The sequence below is a fragment of the Salvelinus namaycush genome, chromosome 28, assembly GCF_016432855.1.
Source record: "Salvelinus namaycush isolate Seneca chromosome 28, SaNama_1.0, whole genome shotgun sequence".
NCBI classification, from domain to species: Eukaryota; Metazoa; Chordata; class Actinopteri; order Salmoniformes; family Salmonidae; genus Salvelinus; species Salvelinus namaycush.
Genome location: NC_052334.1, coordinates 23,562,690 through 23,587,316, shown reverse-complemented (window position 1 = coordinate 23,587,316; position 24,627 = coordinate 23,562,690). Strand labels below are relative to the sequence as shown.

Genomic DNA, 24,627 nt, shown 5'->3' with positions numbered 1-24,627 from the left:
TCTGCTGAGGAGGACTGAACACTGAGCCCCTCTGTTCTGCTCTTCTGTTAGCAGAGGAGTGAGATATGGGCCGGCTGACAAGTCCCCTCACGTCCTCCTTGTAGACCTAAACAGTGGCACTTACAATTTCCTGTGCATGCTTCAGAACAAGAAGATCAGAGAGGATGGCAGAGCCTGTGCACTCCTTGTGTGTGTATCTGGGAGAATGTCTGTGTGTTAGATATTGATTTTAAGGACAGAAGTATATTTATTTAAAAATATATATATTTCACCTTTATTTAACCAGGTAGGCCAGTTGAGAACAAGTTCTCATTTACAACTACGATCTGGCCAAGATAAAGCAAAGCAGTGCGACAAAAACAACAACACAGAGTTACACATGGGAATAATCTATATACAGTGTGTGCAAATGTAGTAAGATTAGGGAGGTAAGGCAATAAATAGGCCATAGTGGCGAAATAATTACAATTTAGCATTAACACTGGAGTGATAGATGTGCAGATGATGATTTGCAAGTAGAGATACTGGGGTGCAAAAGAGCAAAAAAAATAACAATATGGGGATGCGGTAGTTGGGTGGGCTATTTACAGATGGGCTGTGTACAGGTGCGGTGATCGGTAAGCTGCTCTGACAGCTGATGCTTAAAGTTAGTTAGGAAGATTTAACACAGCATAGGGTTCACCTTCTCTCATGGAGCGGTCAGAGTGCAGTGGAAGGTTACAGTACACTCACCGTTTGTCTGTCCACTTTATGCACCACCTAGCTAGTATCTAAGTCAAATCAAATTCATTTATATAGCCCTTCTTACATCAGCTGATATATCAAAGTGCTGTACAGAAACCCAGCCTAAAACCCCAAACAGCAAGCAATGCAGGTGTAGAAGCATGGTGGCTAGGAAAAACTCCCTAGAAAGGCCAAAACCAAGGAAGAAACCTAGAGAGGAACCAGGCTATGAGGGGTGGCCAGTCCTCTTCTGATCATTGAGAGTATCTCTACCGCTCCTGCTGTCTCTAGAGAGTTGAAAACAGCAGGTCTGGGACAGGTAGCACGTCCGGCGAACAGGTCAGGGTTCCATAGCCGCAGGCAGAACAGTTGAAACTGGAGCAGCAGCACGGCCAGGTGGACTGGGGACAGCAAGGAGTCATCATGCCAAGTAGTCCTGAGGCATGGTCCTAGGGCTCAGGTCCTCCGAGAGAGAGAAAGAAAGAAAGAGAGAATTAGAGAGAGTATACTTAAATTAACACAGGACACCGGATAAGACAGGAGAAATACTCCAGATATAACAGACTGACCCTAGCCCCCCGACACATAAACTACTGCAGCATAAATACTGGAGGCTGAGACAGGAGGGGTCAGGAGACACTGTGGCCCCATCCGATGATACCTCCGGACAGGGCCAAACAGGCAGGATATAACACCACCCACTTTGCCAAAGCACAGCCCCCACACCACTAGAGGGATATAAGTGTGATGATACCACTCACAAGTTATGGTCCACATGCTTTGATCTCCCACACGCTACACACAGGCAGAGCCTTCAACTCTCTCTGTCTACAATGGATGACAAGGCTAGTCCAATTATTACAATCTGGTTTCATCTCAGGGTAATCAGATGAAGGAAGGAGGTAATGAATGAGCCCCCACATCTTCCCTAAAAGCATCCAAGAGATGTTGCTTCATTCAATTCAGCCCAATTCAGATATAAATTGTTTTCAATTAATTTCAAATGAAATATGACTGAGTGTAATATGTCGTTTATGGATGTACAGTACCAGTCAAAAGTTTGGACACACCTACTCGTTCAAGGGTTTTTCTTTTTTTTATGGAATCATGGAGTAACCAAAAAAGTGTTAAACAAATCCAAATACATTTTAGATTTTAGATTCTTCAAAGTAGTCACCCTTTGCCTTGATGACAGCTTGGCACACTCTTGTCATTCTCTCAACCAGCCTGGAATGCTTTCCCAACAGTTTTGAAGGAGTTCCCACATATGCTGAGCACTTGTTGGCTGCTTTTCTTTCACTCTTCAGTCCAACTCATCCTTAACCATCTCAATTGGGTTGAGGTCGGGTGATTGTGGAGGCCAGGTCATCTGATGCAGCACTCCATCAGTCTCCTTGGTCAAATAGCCCTTACACAGCCAGGAGGTGTGTTTTGTGTCATTGTCCTGTTGAAAAACAAATGATAGTCCCACTAAGTGCAAACCAGATGGGATGGTGTATCGCTGCAGAATGCTGTGGTAGCCATGCTGGTTAAATGTGCCTTGAATTCTAAATAAATCACTGACTGTGTCACCAGCAAAGCACGCCTACACCATCACACCTCCTCCTCCATGCTTCACTGGGGGAACCACACATGCGTAGATCATCCGTTCACCTACTCTGCCTCTCACAAAGACACGGCAGTTGGAACCAAAAATCGCAAATTTGGACTCATCAGACCAAGGGACAGATTTCCACCGGTCTAATGTCCATTGCTTGTGTTTCATGGCCCAAGCAAGTCTCTTCTTCTTATTGGTGTCCTCCAGTAGTGGTTTCTTGGCAGCAATTCGACCATAAAGGCCTGATTCACGCCGTCTCCTCTGAACAGTTGATGTTGAGATGTGTCTGTTTCTTGAACTCTGTGAAGCATTTATTTTGGCTGCAATCTGAGGTGCAGTTAACTCTAATGAACTTACCGTCTGCAACAGAGGTAACTCTGGATCTTCCTTTCCTGTGGCGGTCCTCATGAGAGCCAGTTTCATCATAGCGCTTGATGGTTTTTGTGACTGCACTTGAAGAAACTTTCAAAGTTCTTGAAATTTTCTGTATTGACTGACCTTCATGTCTTAAAGTAAAGTACTGTATATCAATCTAGTCTTTGTATTTAATGTTTAAATAAAATGTAGGCCAAAAGTTAAACTCATCGATTGTTTGTGTGTTGCTCCAGGACCTCCGCGGGTGGCTGAGAGGGTGGCCCATAGACAGTCAGTGCACCTGGGGAGTTCCATCAAGCTGCCATGCCCTGTTGAAGGAGACCCGCCACCCCTCATCATGTGGACCAAAGACGGCCGCAACATCCACAGCGGCTGGACCCGCTTCCGCATCCTCCGCCTGGGCCTGAAGATCAAGGAAGTGGAGGTTGAGGATGCTGGAACATACATCTGCAAAGCCACCAACGGCTTTGGCAGCGTCAGTATCAACTATACCCTCATTGTCATTGGTAAGTACAAAGGTGTCTTGCGGTTAGGGCTGTTGCGGTGACTGCCACACCGGCAGTCATGAGTCAAGGTAGTCAAATTCCATGTGACCGTTTAGTCACGGTAATTAGGTTTCTCTAAGCTCTGATGTTGCTGCTGGCCATTATTAGGCTACCAAACTTGCTAACTGCCTGGTACTCAGCACTCTATTGTCCCTCTAATCACTCTGACATTAATGCAAATGTGTTGGAAAATCTAATCAAACACTTAATGAGAGCCCATGAGCTCATGTTGCGGAACATTTCAATAGGCTATGGAATTGGGTGAGACAAGGCTAGGCCTACTATATTTATTTCTCAACTTTCCTAATATTAAGCACATTGCTTATATTTACAACGGGAGTAGAGCCTGCCTGGCTGGCATGAAAATTAACCGCGGGTAAAAGCATTCTCCATTCGCTATTTAAGTGCATAGATGACATGTATTTTTTCTGATGCCCCTGTTTCGATACAGGTGCATGATAATGGTTCATTCTAAATCAAAACAAATTCCACACATATATTATTTAGTATATGTAAAGAACAGATTAAATCAAGAATATTCTGATGGGTGACAATATTATTTTATCACTTGTGAATTATATATTGTCCCTTGTGAATGATGCCCAGCATAAGAAACAATGCCTTTTTTTGCGACTTTTTCAAATCATAGTAGCACACCTGATGTCGCCTAGCCCACAGGCCTATATGTTTAAATAAGATTTATATCACAACTAAAGTGGCCAAATAACTTTTTAAAATTCAGCACATTAATCCACTTTACAAGGGGTGTAGAGCCTAACTGGTATACATAAGCAGCACGTGAGTTTCAAGTTTGAGGAAGATAATTTTCACCTAAAAATGCACCTTTATAATAAAAGCATTACATGCATAATTGCGTTTGCAGTCACTTTTGATAATGGTATTTTCCGCTAATGGAACATTTGCACTTATAGCCTACTACCATGTGTGCATTGCTGCGCTTATAATGTTAAGAAATAGTCTAATAGTTTATCAACATTTTAAGCTAAACGTTCTGATCTGTTGCGTCAGCCATATTGCGTAAAAACTTTTTTTGATGCTAGTGGTTGTATTAATTTGAGATCTATCGCATCCCACAACTGTCCCAGACTATGTTTGCGATATTTATTTCTCGCACAGAATAAAATAGGTCAACTTTTGTACTATGGGGGATAGTAGATTGACATAGGCTAGTGCTTTTGCTGTTCGTTAGGTGTACTCATCTTGTTGGCTGACGAAAAGTAAATATGGACAGTTCTTCCAATATCTTCAATATGCATATCGGAATTGGATAAGGACTGGCACAGTTGCATCCCCGATGTGTCTGTCTTCACTTGTAGCCTGTGAGAAAGACCCGATCACGTGATGAAGCACGCAGCACTCAGGGAGAAGGGCACAATGGCCACTGGTCGCAAAAGGCATGGATTTTTTTAGGGTGCATTACGGTCACAAGGGAATGCCGCCATGAAATTCTAGAGATTATCAAGTGCTTGTCAAATTGTGAATGAGTGACTGATGTAGTGTGTACAGCCTACGCAAAAAACAAAGCAGAGCTCATGCCTTTCAAGCAACTTTTTTCAAATCATCATTAGAGTCGCATGATGCAGCCTTACAATGTATTAAAAATGAGTTACATTAACAACTCTAAATTAAGCATATAGGAATACCTATATCTTTGTTAACCTCTCAACACAGAATAGCCGCATGTGCGCACTCCCTCAAATCGTTTTGAGAAAATATTTGTTAAATTGTATTCTTCATAATATAAAATAATGTCACGGAATTCGAAGAAAATCTTGTCTGCTAAATTAACTAGTGTAGCCCACAGCCATTTATCATAGCCAGATCAGGACCTAACATAATGTAACGGCAGTCTATTTCTTCCTCCTCCTCGGACGAGGAGAGGCGAGAAGGATCGGAGGACCAATGTGCAGAGTGGTAAGTTTCCATGATTTTAATATCCACGAAAACAAGACACAATACAAAATAACAAACGAACTAACCGTAACAGTCCCGTGTGGCACAAACACTGACACAGGAAACAAACACCCACAAACCAAACGTGAAACCCAGGCTGCCTAAGTATGATTCTCAATCAGGGACAACGATTGACAGCTGCCTCTGATTGAGAATCATACCAGGCCGAACACAAAACCCCAACATAGGAAAACACACATAGACAACCCACCCCAACTCACGCCCTGACCATACTAAATAAATACAAAACAAGGAAAATAAGGTCAGGAACGTGACACATAAGGACAACTCAGAGTATGCTATTCTGTTCTTCTGAAATAGACTACATTTTCTTCATATCATGCTTCTTTAGACCTGTCTAAAATAAATAATGGATTTGTTGTGAAGGTGTAGGCTATATTACATGGATTTATTAGACTTTTTAAAATGTAGATGATCCAAAGGTCAGCATCAGTAGCTTGTAGGCTATGTGTGGAAGCCAGCAGATGCTAAATGTGTTTATCACTGTCAATTACCATGAGACCGACAGTTATTTGCTTGACAATCACCGGCTGACGAAATGTAGTTTGCCAAGTAATACCATTCATAGTGAAATCACTTTTAATATGACGCTACCCAGAAACCATGCATATGACTCAGACCGTGCCATCATCTTTCGAAGGAAATGTTTCAAAGTCAGTCAATTAACGTTTCCTTCAGGTCAAGATCTTGTCGATTTACAGATGTTAAAAGACAACGCCATGCACCATGGAGTCATGGCTTTGAAATAAGGGGATTTAGGAAGGGGGATTGTAGTTGATACCTTCCTCTTCTATATCTGTTATATCATTCACCACTTAAGCCCAAAGTCAACAGAGAGAATGGGATATTGTTTCATACTACATCATCATCTGTGACTCAAGCGGATCTTAACTTCTTCCCTCTCCCCAGGCTAAGCTGTGGTTTGTCAAAGCAGGGGCTCCTTAACTTGGAATTGTCCAACAAGAAACATATTCCCCTTAACATTAACCTATTAAGCCTCATAAAGCTTATAAGAGGACATGATGGTCTCATGTGCAAGAGACATACTTGTAACTCTCAGTTAAGTCAAGCAACTGTACAGTACAGTTTACTCTGTGCTAGAGTAGAGCGTGATGAATGAGAGGACTGGAGTGTGATAGCACTGTTTAGTTTAAGATGCCTAATTAGGTCCAGAACCTCCTGCAGGGGAGGGGGGTGGATGACAGGGGCCGACTGGAGGAGCTGCTTCCTGGTCTTGTGATCAAATCAAATTGTATTAGTCGCGTACACAGATTTTCAGATGTTATCGCTGGTGCTTTGAACAGTGTAATAATACCAAGCAAAAGAACTAAGAAAAAACACAATAATCACAAAAAATTAAAAAATTAAGAAATGAAGAAATATCAGAATGAGCAATGTCAGAGAACGGAATATAAATATATATACATATAATGGTGTGTAAAGACAGTATATGAATATAAAAGGTGTTTACAGCAGTAGTTATATACTGTAGGATGAGCCATCGCTAGAATGCGTAAAACAGTATTTAAACATTATTAAAGTGACCAGTGTTCCATTACTCTATAGGGCAGTACCGAGTGGTAGCTGGCTACAACAGTGACTAAGGTGATGGCTTTTCAAACTGGCCTTGTTTTGGGGTAGAACCCTAATCACATAGATCAGACCAGGACAACAGAAAGTAAAGAGAATGGTGTCCGTTGTGTAGTGTAGTATCATAGGGTCGAGATGCGGATCTGGGGAAGTGTTATTCTAACATAGTTATTTTGGCTCACGATAAAGATGAAGTTGACTGAGAGGTCAGAGAGAGGGTAGATCTGTTGATTGTCTCCCGAGAAGCGCAGCGGTCTAAGGCATTACTACAGACCTGGGTTCGATCCTAGGCTGTGTCACAGCCAGCCATGATTGGGAGACCCATGAGGCGGCTCAATTGGCCCAGCGTCGTCCAGGTTAGGGGAGTGTTTGGCCGGCCGGGATTAACTTGTCCCATCGCGTTCTAGCGACTCCTTGTGGCGGGCCCGGGCGCCTGCAAGCTGACTTCGGTTGCCAGCTGGACGGTGTTTCCTCCGACACATTGGTGTGGCTGGCTTCCGGGTTAAGCGAGCAGTGTGTCAAGAAGCAGTGTGGCTTGGCAGGATCGTGTTTCGGAGGACGCATGGCTCTCAACCTTCACCTCTCCCGAGTCATTTGGAGAGTTGCAGCAATGAGATAAGACTGTAACTACCAATTGGATATGACAAAATTGGGGAGAAAAAGGGGTAAAAGTACACCTTCCCCCCAAAAAATGTTTTATCTGTTGACTGTTCCTGGACAATAAAAATAGATTTATAGACACATACCAAGAGGAGGAATGTCAAAATTCACACTAGAGCTGTATTTCATGAAAGTCATGGTTTCATGATTGTGTATGACTGTACTGTACTTACATTATTTTACTGTACATGTAAAATAAGAGCACTACTTTTGGCAGACATTTATCGAATGTGCAAAGTTTCAGGTTGCCCACATGATTTACAGTGGTTCATGCTAAATTCAAAACAATCCATATGATTGCAGAGTACAGCACCATTTGTATAAATCAAGTCAATGTATCCAAATGATAGATAGCATCTCTCCCTCTCACCTTACCAGGGTTGGGTAGGATACTTTCTAAATGTAATCCATTACAGTTACTAGTTAGCCTACTTATCCAAAATTGTAATCAGTCATTACCCAAACTCAGTAACGTAATCTGGTTACTTTCCGTTACTTTTGGATTACTTTTCCCTGAAGAGGCATTCGAAGAAAACAAGAAGGATCCATCAAACGCATTTGGTGTGTTATCATAGTTGTTTCTGATTTGTGGTCAGACTCGCTCAGGTAGAACAAACAAACTTATTTTCAATGCTGAATTAAATGTCATTGAGAAAACAGAAAGGTGTCATAGTGTATTTTTTTGCAAACATCCTTTCTGAATTTAAAAGTAATCCAAGAAGTAATCCTCTAGTTTTTAAAAAGTATCTGTAACCCGATTACAATATTTTTTGCTGGTATTGTAACTGATTACAGTTAAAGGTTTTTGTAATCAGATTACTCTCCAACCCTGCTGCTTACATACTGTAGTAGTGTTTGCAACTCAAAACTGATTTATTTAGCTTGGCGTCTGCAGTTTGATGAAATGAAAAGTATTTAGGCTTTCAGTAGTGCTGAAACAGGGGGAGGTTTATAAGATAAGTTCAACATGCCTGCTTGTATTATTATCTACTCCCATACAGGACAGAGATGTCTCTTACCTTTAAAAGTTCAAAGGCATTTTTTTTTCTTGAGGGATACTGTTTTCTCATGTGTATTTTATTAAACTGAACACCATTATTTTCACCCTCTCTGATCTCCACCACAAACTGTTTGGCTTCGCTCTTAAGCCTGGTGGAGTTGGTTCTGTTTTTCTTTCCCACTGTTTGTGGTGAATGCGTGACAACCCAACACTAGTCTCTCAGCAGTCATTCCACATCTCTGTTTTGTAAGACCACAGAGACCTCTCCCTCGCTCTACTCTCTCTCTCTCCTTGTCGTTCTCTAATCCATCATTCCAGCCAGGGACTGGCACACATCACCAGTTTGTTTGTTTTTATAATAGTCCTATCAGGCGTGCAGTGCAGTCAGAGGCTTTTTTGGCTACAGAGATTAGGGGAGCCTCATTTTAAAACATTTACAGGACGGAAGTCATACATTGGGAGAACTGACAGCCTAAAAACGGTAGAATGGTCCATAATTATTGTGAGCGGAACATTTCCAATCAATGGTGAAATGTTTGTACCTCTTGATGTACCTAGTTGTTAGACATTTTAATAGTTTTTTGTATATAGTTCAATGCCTGGTGGGGAAGGCTGGTAGACTTCTCAGAGATTATTTATTTGAAGTGTTGTAAATGGGAGGTGTAATACTGGCTAGCTTCCAGCGTAGCTCTGCAAACAGCATCCATCATTTGAGTGGATTATTTTTACTGGAGCTCAGAAAGAGTGCTGTTCAATATCCTGGCTGGCTTTGAAGCTCAAGGCCCGTAGTGCACAACTCACTTTTTAATCAGGACAGAAAGAAAGAAGGGCAGGGAGGAGAAGGAGAGGGCGAGTAGGGGAGAAACAATGGGATAGGGGTATAAGAAAGAAATGGAAGATGTGGAAGGAAGAAAGAGAGAAAAGAGTGAGAGAAAGAAAAGGGGGTGGTCCTGGTGATATAAGGGTGTTTCTCCATCCAGCCGCGGCTGTAGAAGCAATCCTTCTCCCAATCGGCCAGTGGGCAGCCTGTCCTCCCCTGAGCTATCCCAAGAATCTGGTCAGCCAGTGCAACATGGCGCCTCCTCAATCCCCCCAGCTGGCTGTTTGTGCCCTGTTTGGGGTGGTCTCCTGACAACTGACTCCCACCCGACCCTCCTAAACTCCCCCCCACCCTCACCCCTCCTGCTGGTGGACTGGAATAGATAGGGACATGACTGCCACACTGACAGACAGACAGATACACGATCTACACTGATCCGTTTTTTATATTGTAACACAGTGTTGACACAGCACAGACCATGTAAACAGATAGAGGATCATGGTAGCCTTCATTTCTACATGGATACTTTAAATCTCTATAGTACAGTGGTAGTGATAGTAGAAGTGCTGTAGTGGAAGTGATAGTACAGACTTTGTTGACTGTCCAGATACACTGTATTATGTGTGGCTGATAACATATGGTGGTTGTTTGATGATGTAGTGATGATGTAAGGCCACTACTCATTACTTTCTCTGGACATTAGAATGTCCCTAACTACATCTGAAACTCATTGTGACACACAGAATGATGGGGCATTTTCCTGAGATTCAGTTGAAGCTCAAGGCCAGGGGAGTGAGAGTGACCTACTACCTTTGGCTGGATTTGTGAATGAAGAGGAGAGAAAGAAGGGAGGGCACCAGACCCAGTGGTACAGTAGGCTAGAGAGACAGTTTCAATGGATTCTTTGGTTGTTGTTAGCCGCTTACTTTGCCTGTCTTCCCAACATTATGTCTGTAACTAAATGTGTCTGGGTGCGTGGGTGTTTGCCTTTCCCTTCCATCTCTAAATGTACAAATGTGCTGTGTTTATTTAGAAGTTATATTCCATTCTGGTAATGCAATTGGAATACAAAGTAGTCTACATGTTTTATTGCTTGAAAGTTGTGTCCTGCAGAATCCGAGTGGATTGCTGTTCTTAGTTACTCTTTGATGAGGGAGGATAGGGCCCCTCTCAAGGAGAGAGAGAGGACACAAAAAGGATTGACAGGGAGGCCTGCAAGTCCTCTCCTTTTACTGGTAATTGTATTTTTCAGTATTCCAACAATAACAACTATGTAGCAGCACTGAGATGTCCTGTCTTCCCCCAGTCTGCAGGTCTAGTGAGCCAACATTGTGTAAAGACAATAGCAGCCTAGGATAGTAGTTTAGGCCCAGACTCATAAAGGGTACCATTGTTCCTAAGGACCTCCAGAAAATAGAGAGGAAAGAGATTCAGGAACAAAAAAAATGTGAAAAGAAAATCCGGGCAGCGTGGGACCATGTTCTGTTTGGATTGGGAAGTTCAGGAACTGGAAGGAATGTGGAGAGTCCAAGTGAGCAGCAGAAAAATATATCTTCCAATGGAGGCTGTTTTTTAAAGGGAATGGGTTATTATAGTTGGCCAGTTTAAGCCCTTCAAATAGTCATGACATCATGACTGGGCCTGGTGCTGGAGGTGGCAGACAATGGAAGTTTTGTGCCCAGAGAACCATAGACAGCTTTGGGGGGGTTGGGGAAAGTCGGAGGGTGCCTGGAGTGGGGGGTTAGAAGCCACATCTGGTCCCTTTACCTGCCCCATTCAAACGCAGAGTGTGCGCCAAACTGGATTTGGACGAATTTTACTGGAGGCTACACTGGATTCAGGCTCTGTACAAGATGTATGGCAGTGTTTCCCAAACTTGGGGTCGCCTGATTTGAAAATGAGGTCGTGAGAGAAACTCTGGAAAAAAGAAAAAAAAACTTGTGCTTGGTTCGTAGAAGCGGGGTTACATCAGTAACCTCCGGTAGCTGCTAGATGTGGTTATAATAAACAGAGCGGTGTCTGTTTTCTTCCTACAAATGTTGCTCTATCTTTTGAACTGTTTAAGCTACAAAATATTATGACCCCATCACTTAGGAACACGTATCCCACTGGGCACAGACTTCAGTTCAACGTTTACTTTTGATTTACATTTGGTTGAGTTGTCAACTAACGTGAATTCAAAGTGAAATCAACAGAAAAATTCACCATGTCATTGGATTTAGGTTAAAAGTTGTGTGAAAAAAAGACGAAATCCCCTTACGTTGATGACTTTTTGCTAATCCAATTAGTTTTCCATGTTGATTCAATGCCATCACATTGATTTTGGGGGTTGAAATTACTTGGAAACAACGTTGATTCATAATTTTTTCCCCCAGTAGCAGGTGTCTTCTGTTTCCCTCTACAATGCTCACAAGCCGTGCAGGACTCAGTAGACCAGGCACTAAATCAGACTGTGGGGAAAAGAATATCAAAATGTTATTGCCTGATGGTCTTCACAACTTCGCAATACCTTTCTGATGCATTTCAGTCACTTCAAACCATACTATCTTCAGATTGAAATACAGTCAAAAGTACTGTCGGATTGATTTACAATAGACTGTCATAGCCCCAATTAAAAAAGTAAATAATGGCCGTTGATTACATCACTTTCTTTACATGGTGGGGTCGGACATTTTTGTTAAATATCAAAATGGGGTTGTGGGCAAAAAAGTTAGGGAACCCCTGGTGTATGACAATAGAACATATATTTTATATTTATTTATGAAATGTACCCCATAAGACATATTTTCTAAGTACTGAGTAACACATTCACTTAATTGATGAAATGTGTTTGACGTCACTATCAGAATTGTATAGTGGATACTTCAGAATGTGCAGCTTTAGAAGGTAGGCAACGTTAGAACTGACAAGCTCAGTGCTGGTATATTTGAAAATATTTGAAACTTGTGAATGACTCTACTAGCATGAAGTGATTCAGTGCAGTAGTTGCATGTGTAATCTATCTATCTGACACCCTGCTCTGCTTTGGTTGAACTTCTATAATTGGTCATAATGTTTGGTATTCTGAGGAATGGTAGTAGTTGGAAAGGAACTTGATACATTCCATAAATTCATCAATGTCCACCTCACAAAGTGGATATGCATTACAAATGATCTATTATGTTTCACTGATTCACTAAGCCGTGTCTCAGCTCCACCACATGAAGTCAGTCAGTCAATGACATCAACTCCACAGCTGTCTCCCAGAGCTGCACTTATGAAAACTGATCATATTACTCCCAAATGTTACAGCGTGTGACCTTAGCATGTACCCCCTCAGTGTATCCTATCTATAAATGCTACATTTACTCAGATGGAGCCAAGCGTGTTTTACTGTGCCTGTTTGGCTGGGGGCCATGTTAATGAAAATGTAAAAAGTGTGAAACAAAAAGCATTGAATTGAACTGAAACATTTTTCCACTGCTTGCTGAATCCCTTACGAAAAAAAGATTGCAGTCAGTGTGCAGTATAACTGCAGTACACTGCAGTATAACTGCAATTAGAGTACAGTATAACTGTAGTATGCTGAAAATACTGCATCCAAAATAACACTGTTTTTTTTACTGCAGTAATTTTGCAGTGTAACTGCAGTTAGAGTGCAGTATAACTGCAGTTCAGTTCAAAATACCACAGTCGACTGCAGTTACTGCACTTTTACTGCAGTTTCAAAACCACAATTTATTTTGTAAGGGAATACTCATAAGCATCATAATTGTGTCCTGAGTTAGAGGAGAGGTAAATCTGACTAAAAACGTGTGTCTACTCCATAATAACAACATATTTGATAGTGTTCAGCTTTGAATGTGAATTAATTATATAAACTGCTTTGAAATAACTAAGAAAAATACCCCTCTGAGATCAGAACTGGAAGGTCACTCCAGTTGATGTTAGCCCAAATGGCGACAGAAGTCTTTCAAGTTTAACACTCGTGAAACCCTAATAGGCATACTTCATAATCTCTGTCATCACCCTCTGTTAAGACCTCCAAGGCCTTTCCTGTTTGAGTATTGGGCATAACTTTTATACCATGTTCAATTATATGCTGCATATTTTCTTTGCAATGTTAAAATATAAATGTTCTGTTCCCTTTCCCCTACAGATGACTCTGGTGCTGATAAGACTGGGCCAGGGGTCCCTGGTGGGGTGGAGTCAGAGTATGACCCTGACCACCTATCAGGAAAACTAGGTAAGATCATAAAAAAAGCAACATTACTAAAGTTATTTGCATTAGATTGAGTCATATTTTATGATTCTGTTATCCATATCTGCAAAGTCGTAAACCCAAAACTCTCTTTCCTCCTTTCCCAAAGTGCGTCCCCGCTTCACACAGCCTGCTAAAATGAGGAAACGGGTGATCGCCCGCCCAGTGGGGAGCTCTGTGCGGCTGAAGTGTACAGCCAGCGGTAACCCTCGGCCAGACCTTGTGTGGCTGAAGGACGACAGGCCGCTGACGGAGCGCGAGGTTGGCGAGGGGCGCCAGAAGAAGTGGACTCTGAGCCTGAGGAACCTGACCCCGGAGAACAGCGGCAGGTACACCTGCAGAATCTCCAACCAAGCCGGGGAGATCAACGCCACCTACAAAGTGGAGGTCATACGTAAGTATCATACAGTCACAGAGGCCTGAGTTATAAATACACTTAACGAGTCAGTCCAAGATCTCATAGCTAATGTATGAGGTAGACTCCTCAGGGGAAAGAACCATAAAATACTGTATTATATACTGTATCACAGTCCTGCAGACTGAGTTCTATGGACGTTGTGATAATGATAAATGTTGGCTATCAAGGATGGAAACTCAATGTGAACGTTGATACAATTGCCACGTAATCATAGTAACGTCGGGTCTGGATTTGAGGAGGAACCATAACCTTTTGGAGATCCTTGCTCTCTGATCTACCTTCGTCAGACGGCTGCGTTTGATCAGTAAGTCTTACTCATATCCCTACTCCATGGATGAATGTGCTTGTCTAATCATGTACGTATATGAGAAGCATATTGAGAAGGCAGGTCTGAGAATGAGGGTTGTGTTCTGGTGTGTGGGGGGAGGAGGAGGGGGCTGCTCAACCACAAGCCCCTCCAATCTTGAGCTGATTAGGATCCAGCTGTCTGCCAGCCCCCCACCCCCCTGAACCCCTCCTCCCCCTGAGACGTGTGTCCTGTACAACCAGGAGCAGAGAGAGAGGAAACTAATCACACATACTTCTTGTGTTACATGTGGTATTTCTCTCTCTCCGTCTCTCTCTGTTACAATTACAAGTTCTAAGCCTGAGGCCAATAACTGCCATTACGCTGGTACATGCAGAGAGTCAGCCTTGTTGAAATATGGAATAGTTGTGACAGTTCGTTCATTATGTCTCTCTGCAGAGCGGACCAACTCCAAACCCATCTTGACGGGCACTCACCCGGTCAACACCACAGTGGACTATGGGGGGACTACCGCATTCCAGTGCAAAGTGAGGAGCGATGTCAAACCCGTCATCCAGTGGCTCAAGCGTGTGGAGTCCAACGAGGAGAGTCGGTACAACTCCACCATCGAGGTGGGCGACCATCGCTTCATGGTGCTGCCAATGGGAGAGGTGTGGTCACGCCCTGACGGCTCCTACCTCAACAAGCTGCTCATCACCCGCGCCAAGGAGGAGGATGCTGGCATGTACATCTGTCTGGGTGCCAACACCATGGGCTACAGTTTCCGCAGTGCTTTCCTCACCGTGCTGCCAGGTAAGACCAGAGCCAGGATGCCAGCCATCTAGTACATCATTACCTTTAACCTGGCCTCCCAAAAATCCAACTTTCAAAACCTTCCCCATCACTTACAGTCGTGGCCAAATGTTTTGAGAATGACACAAATATGAATTTCCACAAAGTTTGCTGCTTCAGTGTCTTTAGATATTTTTGTCAGATGTTACTATGGAATATTGAAGTATAATTACAAGCATTTCATAAATGTCAAAGGCTTTTATTGACAATTACATGAAGTTGATGCAAAGAGTCAATATTTGCAGTGTTGACCCTTCTTTTTCAAGACCTCCACAATCCGCCCTGGCATGCTGTCAATTAACTTCTGGGCCACATCCTGACTGATGGCAGCCCGTTCTTGCATAATCAATGCTTGGAGTTTTTCAGAATTTGTGGGTTTTTGTTTGTCCACCCGCCTCTTGAGGATTGACCACAAGTTCTCAATGGGATTAAGGTCTGGTGAGTTTCCTGGCCATGGACCCAAAATATCGATGTTTTGTTCCCCGAGCCACTTAGTTATCACTTTTGCCTTATGACAAGGTGCTCCATCATGCTGTAAAAGGCATTGTTTGTCACCAAACTGTTCCTGGATGGTTGGGAGAAGTTGCTCTCGGAGGATTTGTTGGTACCATTCTTTATTCATGGCTGTGTTCTTTGGCAAAATTGTGAGTGAGCCCACTCCCTTGGCTGAGAAGCAACCCCACACATGAATGGTCTCAGGATGCTTTACTGTTGGCAGGACACAGGACTGATGGTAGCGCTCACCTTGTCCTCTCAGGACAAGCTTTTTTTCTGGGTGCCCCAAACAATCAGAAAGGGGATTCATCAGAGAAAATTACTTTACCCCAGTCCTCAGCAGTCCAATCCCTGTACCTTTTGCAGAATATCAGTTTGTCCCTGATGTTTCCTGGAGAGAAGTGTCTTCTTTGCTGCCCTTCTTGACACCAGGCCATCCTCCAAAAGTCTTCGCCTCACTGTGCGTGCAGATGCACTCACACCTGCCTGCTGCCATTCCTGAGCAAGCTCTGTACTGGTGGTGCCCGATCCCGCAGCTGAATCAACTTTAGGAGACGGTCCTGGCGCTTGCTGGACTTTCTTGGGTGCCCTGAAGCCTTCTTCACAACAATTGAACCGTACTCCTTGAAGTTCTTGATGATCCGATAAATGGTTGATTTAGGTGCAATCTTACTGGCAGCAATATCCTTGCCTGTGAAGCCCTTTTTGTTCAAAGCAATGATGACGGCACGTGTTTTCTTGCAGTTAACCATGGTTGACAGACGAAGAACAATGATTCCAAGCACCACCCTCCTTTTGAAGCTTCCAGTCTGTTATTTGAACTCAATCAGCATGACAGAGTGATCTCTAGCCTTGTCCTCGTCAACACTCACACCTGTGTTAACGAGAGAATCACTGACATGATGTCAGCTGGTCCTTTTGTGGCAGGGCTGAAATGCAGTGGAAACGTTTTTGGGGGATTCAGGTCATTTGCATGGCAAAGAGGGACTTGGCAAATAATTGCAATTCATCTGATCACTCTTCATAACATTCTGGAGTATATGCAAATTGCCATCATACAAACCGAGGCAGCAGACTTTGTGAAAATTAATATTTGTGTCATTCTCAAAACTTTTGGCCACGACTGTACCACACAAACTCCCTATATTGATCTTTCAAATGAGTACCTCTGCGACCTGAAACAAGCCTTTCCAAACACACTGAGAATGCTGTTCATCAACTACAGCTCAGCTTTCAACACCATAGTCCCCTCTAAGATCATTAAGCTCAGGGTCCTGACTTCCTGACAGGCAGACGCCAGGTGGTGAGGGTAGGCAACACCTCTTCCGTCATGATGACTCTCAACACAGGGGCCCCCCAGGGTGGTCAAATGCTTAAACTTTCTCGGCATGTACATCATAGAGGACCGGGGAGAGGATGAATGAGCCAATTCGAAGATGGGGATGATGGTATGAATTTATCCAAGACAACGGGGTTAACACCCCTACTCTTACAATAAGTGCCATGAGACCAAAGAGAGTCAGGACAACTGTTTAACGTCCCATTTGAAAGACGGCACCCTGCACAGGGCAATGTCCCCAATCACTGTCCTGGGGCATTGGGATATTTTTTTAGATCAGAGGAAAGAGTGCCCCCTATTGACCCTCCAATACCACTTCCAGCAGCATCTGGTCTCAACCAGGACCAACCCTGCTTCGCTTCGGAGGTAAGCCAGCAGTGGGATGCAGGGTTGTATGCTGCTGGCTCAGATCCTCAAGAAGTTCTACAGCTGTACCATCGAGAGCATCTTGACCAACTGCATCACTGCCTGGTATGGCAACTGCACCGTCCTCAATTGCAAGGCTCTACAGAGGGTGATGCGGATGGCCCAATGCATCACTGAGAGCAAGCTCCCTGCCCTCCAGGACATATACACCAGGCGGTGTCTGAGAAAGGCCCGGGAGATCGTCAAGGACTCCAGTCACCCGAGCAACGGACTGTTCACTCTGTTACTATCTGGCAAGCGGTATCGGAGCATTGTATCTCGGAACAACAGGCTCCAAGACAGCTTCTACCACCAGGTCATCAGACTGCTGAATAACTAACCCTAGCTTTCCACCTGCTTAGACCTGCATCTTAAAGACTACAGTGCATTTGGGAAGTATCCAAACCCCTTGACTTTTTCCACATTTTGTTACGTTACATCCTTATTCTAAAATGGATTAAATCGTTTCCCCCCCTCATCAAGCTATACACAATACCCCTAAATAACAAAGCAAAAACTGGTTTTTAGACATTTTAGCAAATTTGTAAAAAAAAATAAAAACTGAAATATCACATTTGCATATTCAGTATTCAGACCATTTACTTTGGCAGCGATTACAGCCTTGAGTCTTCTTGGGTATGACGCTACAAGCTTGGCACACCTGTATTTGGGGAGTTTCTCCCATTCTTCTCTGCAGATCCTCTCAAGCTCTGTCAGGTTGGATGGGGAGCGTCGCTGGACAGATATTTTAAGGTCTCTCCAGAAATGTTTAATCGGGTTCAAGTCCGGGCTCTGGCTGGGCCACTCAAGGACATTCAGAAACTTGTACCAAAGCCACTCCTGCGTTGTCTTGGCTGTGTGCTTAGGGTCGTTGTCCTGTTGGATGCTGCCACCACCATGCTTCACCATAGGGATGGTGCCAGGTTTCCTCCAGACGTGACGCTTGGCATTCAGGCGAAAGAGTTCAATCTTGGTTTCAACAGACCAGAGAATCTTGTTTCTCATGGTCTGAGAGTCCTTTAGTTGCCTTTTGGCAAACTCCAAGCGGGCAATCATGTGCCTTTTACAGAGGCGTGGCTTCCGTCTGGACACTCTACCATAAAGATCTGATTGGTAGAGTGCTGTAGAGATGGTTGCCCTTCTGGAAGGTCCTCCCATCTCCACATAGGAACTCTGGAGCTCTGTCAGAGTGACCATCGGGTTCTTGGTCACCTCCCTGACCAAGGCCCTTCTACCCCGATTGCTCAGTTTGGCCGGGCGGCCAGCTCTAGGAAGAGTCTTGGTGGTTCCAAACTTCTTCCATTAAATAGTTATGGAGGTCACTGTCCTCTTGGGGACCTTCAATGCTGCAGAAATGTTTTGGTACCCTTCCCCAGATCTGTGCCTCGTCACAATTCTGTCTTGGACCTCTATGGACATTTCCTTCAACCTCATGGCTTGGTTTTTGCTCTGACATGCACTGTCAAGTGTGGGACCTTATATAGACAGCGTTTCCAAGTCATGTCCAATCAATTGAATTTACCACAGGTGGACTCCAATCAAGTTGTAGAAACATTTCAAGGATGATCAATGGTAACAGGATTCACCTGAGCTCAATTTCGAGTCTAATAGCAAAGGGTTTGAATACTTATGTAAATAATGTATTTCTTTTTTTATATATACACTGCTCAAAAAAATAAAGGGAACACTAAAATAACACATCCTAGATCTGAATGAATGAAATATTCTTATTAAATACTTTTTTCTTTACATAGTTGAATGTGCTGACAACAATATCACACAAAAATTATCAATGGAAATCAAATTTATCAACCCATGGAGGTCTGGATTTGGAGTCACACTCAAAATTAAAGTGGAAAACCACACCACAGGCTGATCCAACTTTGATGTAATGTCCTTAAAACAAGTCAAAATGAGGCTCAGTAGTGTGTGTGGCCTCCACGTGCCTGTATGACCTCCCTACAACGCCTGGGCATGCTCCTGATGAGGTGGCGGATGGTCTCCTGAGGGATCTCCTCCCAGACCTGGACTAAAGCATCCGCCAACTCCTGGACAGTCTGTGGTGCAACGTGGCGTTGGTGGATGGAGCGAGACATGATGTCCCAGATGTGCTCAATTGGATTCAGGTCTGGGGAACGGGCGGGCCAGTCCATAGCATCAATGCCTTCCTCTTGCAGGAACTGCTGACACACTCCAGCCACATGAGGTCTAGCATTGTCTTGCATTAGGAGGAACCCAGGGCCAACCGCACCAGCATATGGTCTCACAGGGGGTCTGAGGATCTCATCTCGGTACCTAATGGCAGTCAGGCTACCTCTGGCGAGCACATGGAGGGCTGTGCGGCCCCCCAAAGAAATGCCACCCCACACCATGACTGACCCACCGCCAAACCGGTCATGCTGGAGGATGTTGCAGGCAGCAGAACGTTCTCCACGGCGTCTCCAGACTCTGTCACGTCTGTCACATGTGCGTGTGAACCTGCTTTCATCTGTGAAGAGCACAGGGCGCCAGTGGCGAATTTGCCAATCTTGGTGTTCTCTGGCAAATGCCAAACGTCCTGCACGGTGTTGGGCTGTAAGCACAACCCCCACCTGTGGATGTCGGGCCCTCATGCCACCCTCATGGAGTCTGTTTCTGACCGTTTGAGCAGACACATGCACATTTGTGGCCTGCTGGAGGTTATTTTGCAGGGCTCTGGCAGTGCTCCTCCTGATCCTCCTTGCACAAAGGCGGAGGTAGCGGTCCTGCTGATGGGTTGTTGCCCTCCTACGGCCTCCTCCACGTCTCCTGATGTACAGGCCTGTCTCCTGGTAGCGCCTCCATGCTCTGGACACTACGCTGACAGACACAGCAAACCTTCTTGCCACAGCTCGCATTGATGTGCCATCCTGGATGAGCTGCACTACCTGAGCCACTTGTGTGGGTTGTAGACTCCGTCTCATGCTACCACTAGAGTGAAAGCACCGCCAGCATTCAAAAGTGACCAAAACATCAGCCAGGAAGCATAGGAACTGAGAAGTGGTCTGTGGTCACCACCTGCAGAACCACTCCTTTATTGGGGGTGTCTTGCTAATTGCCTATAAATTCCACCTGTTGTCTATTCCATTTGCACAACAGCATGTGAAATTTATTGTCAATCAGTGTTGCTTCCTAAGTGGACAGTTTGATTTCACAGAAGTGTGATTGACTTGGAGTTACATTGTGTTGTTTAAGTGTTCCCTTTATTTTTTGGAGCAGTGTATATATTTATATGTACATTTGCAAACATTAAAAAAACTGTTTTCGCTTTGTCATTATGGGGTATTGTGTGTAGACTGATGAGGATTTTTATTAATTTAATCAATTTTAGAATAAGGCTGTAACGTAACAAAATGTGGAAAAAGGGAAGGGGTCTGAATACTTTCCGAATGCATTGTATTTGCACCTTAGAGACAATCTGCACCTTAGAGACTATCTGCACTTTTGAGACTATCTGCACTGACTCTCCACACATCCATCCAACACACACACACGCACGCACGCACGCACGCACGCACGCACGCACGCACGCACGCACGCACGCACGCACACACACACACACACACACACACACACACACACACACACACACACACACACACACACACACACACACACTCTCTCTCTCTCTCAACACTGCTGTTCTATTATATACTTTTTGTTCAACTGCGCGACCAAGACACTCCCCACTTTATATTCATAATACATTCATACTTGACTCTTTAAATCAAATCAAATCAAATTTTATTTGTCACATACACATAGCACATCCATAATTTATACTGTATACACTCAGTTTATTAGGTACACCACCCCGTTCATGAAATGATTCGCTCCTACAGACAGTGAGTCACGTGGCTGTGCCTTGCTAGATAAAGCAGGTAGACAGGCATTGAGGCATTCAGTTATTGTTTGATTGAACGTGAGAATGGGAAAAACAAGTGACCTAAGCGACTTTGAGCATGGTACGATTGTCGATGCCAGGCAGGCCGGTTCCGGCCTCCTGGGCTTTTCACGCACGAAAGTACGCATCTGAACATTGTTGTTGACCAGGTGCATCTCTTCATGGCTACAGGGGGCTCCGACCCAGTACTAGATGGGTGTACCTAATAAACTGGCCACTAAGTGTATATTGTGTACTCATCAGCTTACTACTACACATACTACCTATTCTATTACTTACTGTATGGCCCTATCATTATTGATATTGATCATTGTACTGCAATGTTGCAGGAGCTTGCACACAAGCATTGCGTTGCACCATTTATACCTGCTGTAAACTGTGCACGTGACGAATATAATTTGATTTAACACTAGAGCTCCCCTAAACCTTAATTTGGCTTTCTCAAATCCCCAAGATCCTGGGATTATGTCCTGTACAGGGATATATTGTCCTGTACAGGGAGATATTAATATTTTCAGTGAATGTAATCCAAGATTACTCAGAGTAATGAACATGATAAAACTCCTCTTTGTTTCCAGTTTTCTTCATCCACTGATTCTTGTGAACTTTGCATTGGTGAATAATGTAGTATTGACCCCCTGCAGTGATTTAATTAATCAACAAGACTCTCTGATGTGTAGCTACAGTTGAAGTCGGAAGTTTACATACACTTTAGCCAAATACATTTAAACTCAGTGTTTCACAATTCCTAACATTTAATGCGAGTAAAAATTCCCTGTCTTAGGTCAGTTAGGATCACCACTTTATTTTAAGAATGTGAAATGTCAGAATAATAGTAAAGAGAATGATTTATTTCAGCTTTTATTTCTTTCATCACATTCCCAGTGGGTCAAACGTTTACGTAGACTCAATTAGTATTTGGTATCATTGCCTTTAAATTGTTTAACTTGGGTCAAACGTTTCGGGTTGCCTTCCACAAGCTTCCCACAATAAGTTGGGTGAAATTTGGCCCATTCCTCCTGCCAGAGCTGGTGTTGTAACTGAGTCAGGTTTGTAGGCCTCCTTGCTCGCACACGCTTTTTCAGTTCTGCCCACAAATTTTCCATAGGTTGAGGTCAGGGCTTTGTGATGGCCACTCCAATACCTTGACTTTGTTGTCCTTAAGCCATTTTGCCACAACTTAGAAAGTATGCTCTGGGTCATTCTCAATTTGGGAGACCCATTTGCGACCAAGCTTTAACTTCCTGACTGATGTCTTGAGATGTTGCTTCAGTATATCCACATACTTTTCCTTTCACATGATGCCATCTATTTTATGAAGTGAACCATTCCCTCCTGCAGCAAAGCACCCCCACAACATGATGCTGCCACCCCTGTGCTTCACGGTTGGGATGATGTTCTTCGGCTTGCAAGCCTTCCCCTTTTTCCTCCAAACATAACGATGGTCATTATGGCCAAACAGTTCTATTTTTGTTTCATCAGACAAGAGGACATTTCTCCAAAAAGTACAATCTTTGTCCCCATGTGCAGTTGCAAACTGTAGTCTGGCTTTTTTATGGCGGTCTTGGAGCAGTGGCTTCTTCCTTGCTGAGCGGCCTTTTAGGTTATGTCGATATAGCACTCGTTTTACTGTGGATATAGATACCTTTGTACCTCTTTCCTCCAGCATATTCACAAGGTCCTTTGCTGTTGTTCTGGGATTGATTTGCACTTTCGCACCAAAGTATGTTCATCTCTAGGAGACAGAATGTGTCTCCTTCCTGAGCGGTTTGACGGCTGCATGATCCCATGGTGTTTATACTTTCGCACTATTGTTTGTACAGATGAATGTGGTACCTTCAGGCGTTTGGAAATTGCTTCCAAGGATGAAGCAGACTTGTGGAGGTCTACAATGTTTTTTCTGAGGTTTTGGCTGATTTCTTTTGATTTTCCCATGATGTCAAGCAAAGAGGCACTGAGTTTGAAGGTAGGCCTTGAAATACATCCACAGGTACACCTCCAATTGACTCAAATTATGTCAATTAGCCTATCAGAAGCTTCTAAAGCCATGACATCATTTTCTGGATTTTTCCAAGCTGTTTGAAGGCAGTCAACTAAGTGTATGTAAACTTCTGACCCACCGGAATTGTGATACAGTGAATTATAAGTGAAATACTCTGTCTGTAAACAGTTGTTGGAAAAATGTATTGTGTCATGCACACAGTAGATGTCCTAACCGACTTGCCAAAACTATAGTTTGTTAACAAGAAATTTGTGGAGTGGTTGAACTACGAGTTTTAATGACTCCAACCTAAGTGTATGTAAACTTCTGACTTCAACTGTATATGTGTATATATATAATGACAATTACAACAATACTGAATGAACAATGAACACTTTTATTTTAACTTACTTACACTTTTATTTTAACTATAATACATAAATAAAATCTATTTAGTCTCAAATAAATAATGAAACATGTTCAATTTGGTTTAAATAATGCAAAAACACAGTGTTGGAGAACAAAGTAACTCCTCACTTTAGAATGATTGACTCCATGTCCATCATTATTTTTCGGGTCCTCTCCTCCTGCAGACACCAAGCCACCCATCCCCCCGATGTTCACCCCAGCCTCCAGCACCCTACCCTGGCCTGTCATCATCGGCATCCCTGCTAGCATGGTGTTCATCTTCGGTACAGTGCTGCTGTGGTTCTGCCAGAGTAAGAAGCACTGTTCCCCTCCCAGCACTCCGGCTGCAGCTGCCCAGGTCCTGCAGGCCTCCCACCGGCTGCCCTACCAGGAGAGGGACAGGAGCTGTGTGGCCCACTTCTCCACTTCCTCCAGCCCAGAGAAGGACTGCCTGGGCTCCATAAACTATGAGGAGTATCTGGCTCAGCAGCAGCTTCTCCTCACTCAGGGGGGCTCTGCCCTACCCCCCAAAACCTACCCAGACATCCACACTCACATCCACTCCCACGTGGACGGGAAGGTGCACCAGCACCAGCACATTCACTTTCAGTGTTAGCCATGTGCCAAATAAAATATAATAATATATGCCATTTAGCAGAAGCTTTTAGCCAAAGCAACTTATAGTCATGTGTGTATACATTTTAAGTATGGGTGGTCCCAAGAAACAAACCCACTATCCTGATGTAGCAAGAAACATGCTCTACCAACTGAGCTACAGAGGACCAAATGTAATGTTGTCCCCTTCTCTGTGCCTCTGAAGAATGGCATCGTACAGTGAGGGTCTGAGCTGTGGACTGAACCTCAGAGAACAGCTCTCTGGTTGTACCTGCATACCTGCCTGGTCCTTGGTGCTACTTGTTTCATATCAACACCACTAAAAGACATCAAACCCTGATGTGCACTTTGTACACAAATC

The 24,627-nt window shown here is 43.7% G+C and overlaps 1 protein-coding gene across 1 annotated transcript; it reads left to right on the top strand.

Annotated features, from left to right (window-relative positions):
• Positions 1–1,612: 1,612 nt before the first annotated feature.
• Positions 1,613–24,627, top strand: LOC120023276 (fibroblast growth factor receptor-like 1). Its single transcript, XM_038967312.1, has 6 exons — positions 1,613–1,625; positions 2,929–3,201; positions 13,444–13,530; positions 13,655–13,939; positions 14,709–15,062; positions 23,837–24,627. The coding sequence occupies exons 1-6, from the start codon at positions 1,613–1,615 to the stop codon at positions 24,265–24,267; spliced, it is 1,443 nt and encodes a 480-aa protein (XP_038823240.1). The 3' UTR covers positions 24,268–24,627.

Excerpts from the sequence above, each read along its gene's own strand:
- LOC120023276 (XM_038967312.1), top strand. Across the intron at positions 13,531-13,654 it reads CCACCTATCAGGAAAACTAG|TGCGTCCCCGCTTCACACAG; the intron begins GTAAGATCATAA and ends CCTTTCCCAAAG. Across the intron at positions 13,940-14,708 it reads CTACAAAGTGGAGGTCATAC|AGCGGACCAACTCCAAACCC; the intron begins GTAAGTATCATA and ends GTCTCTCTGCAG.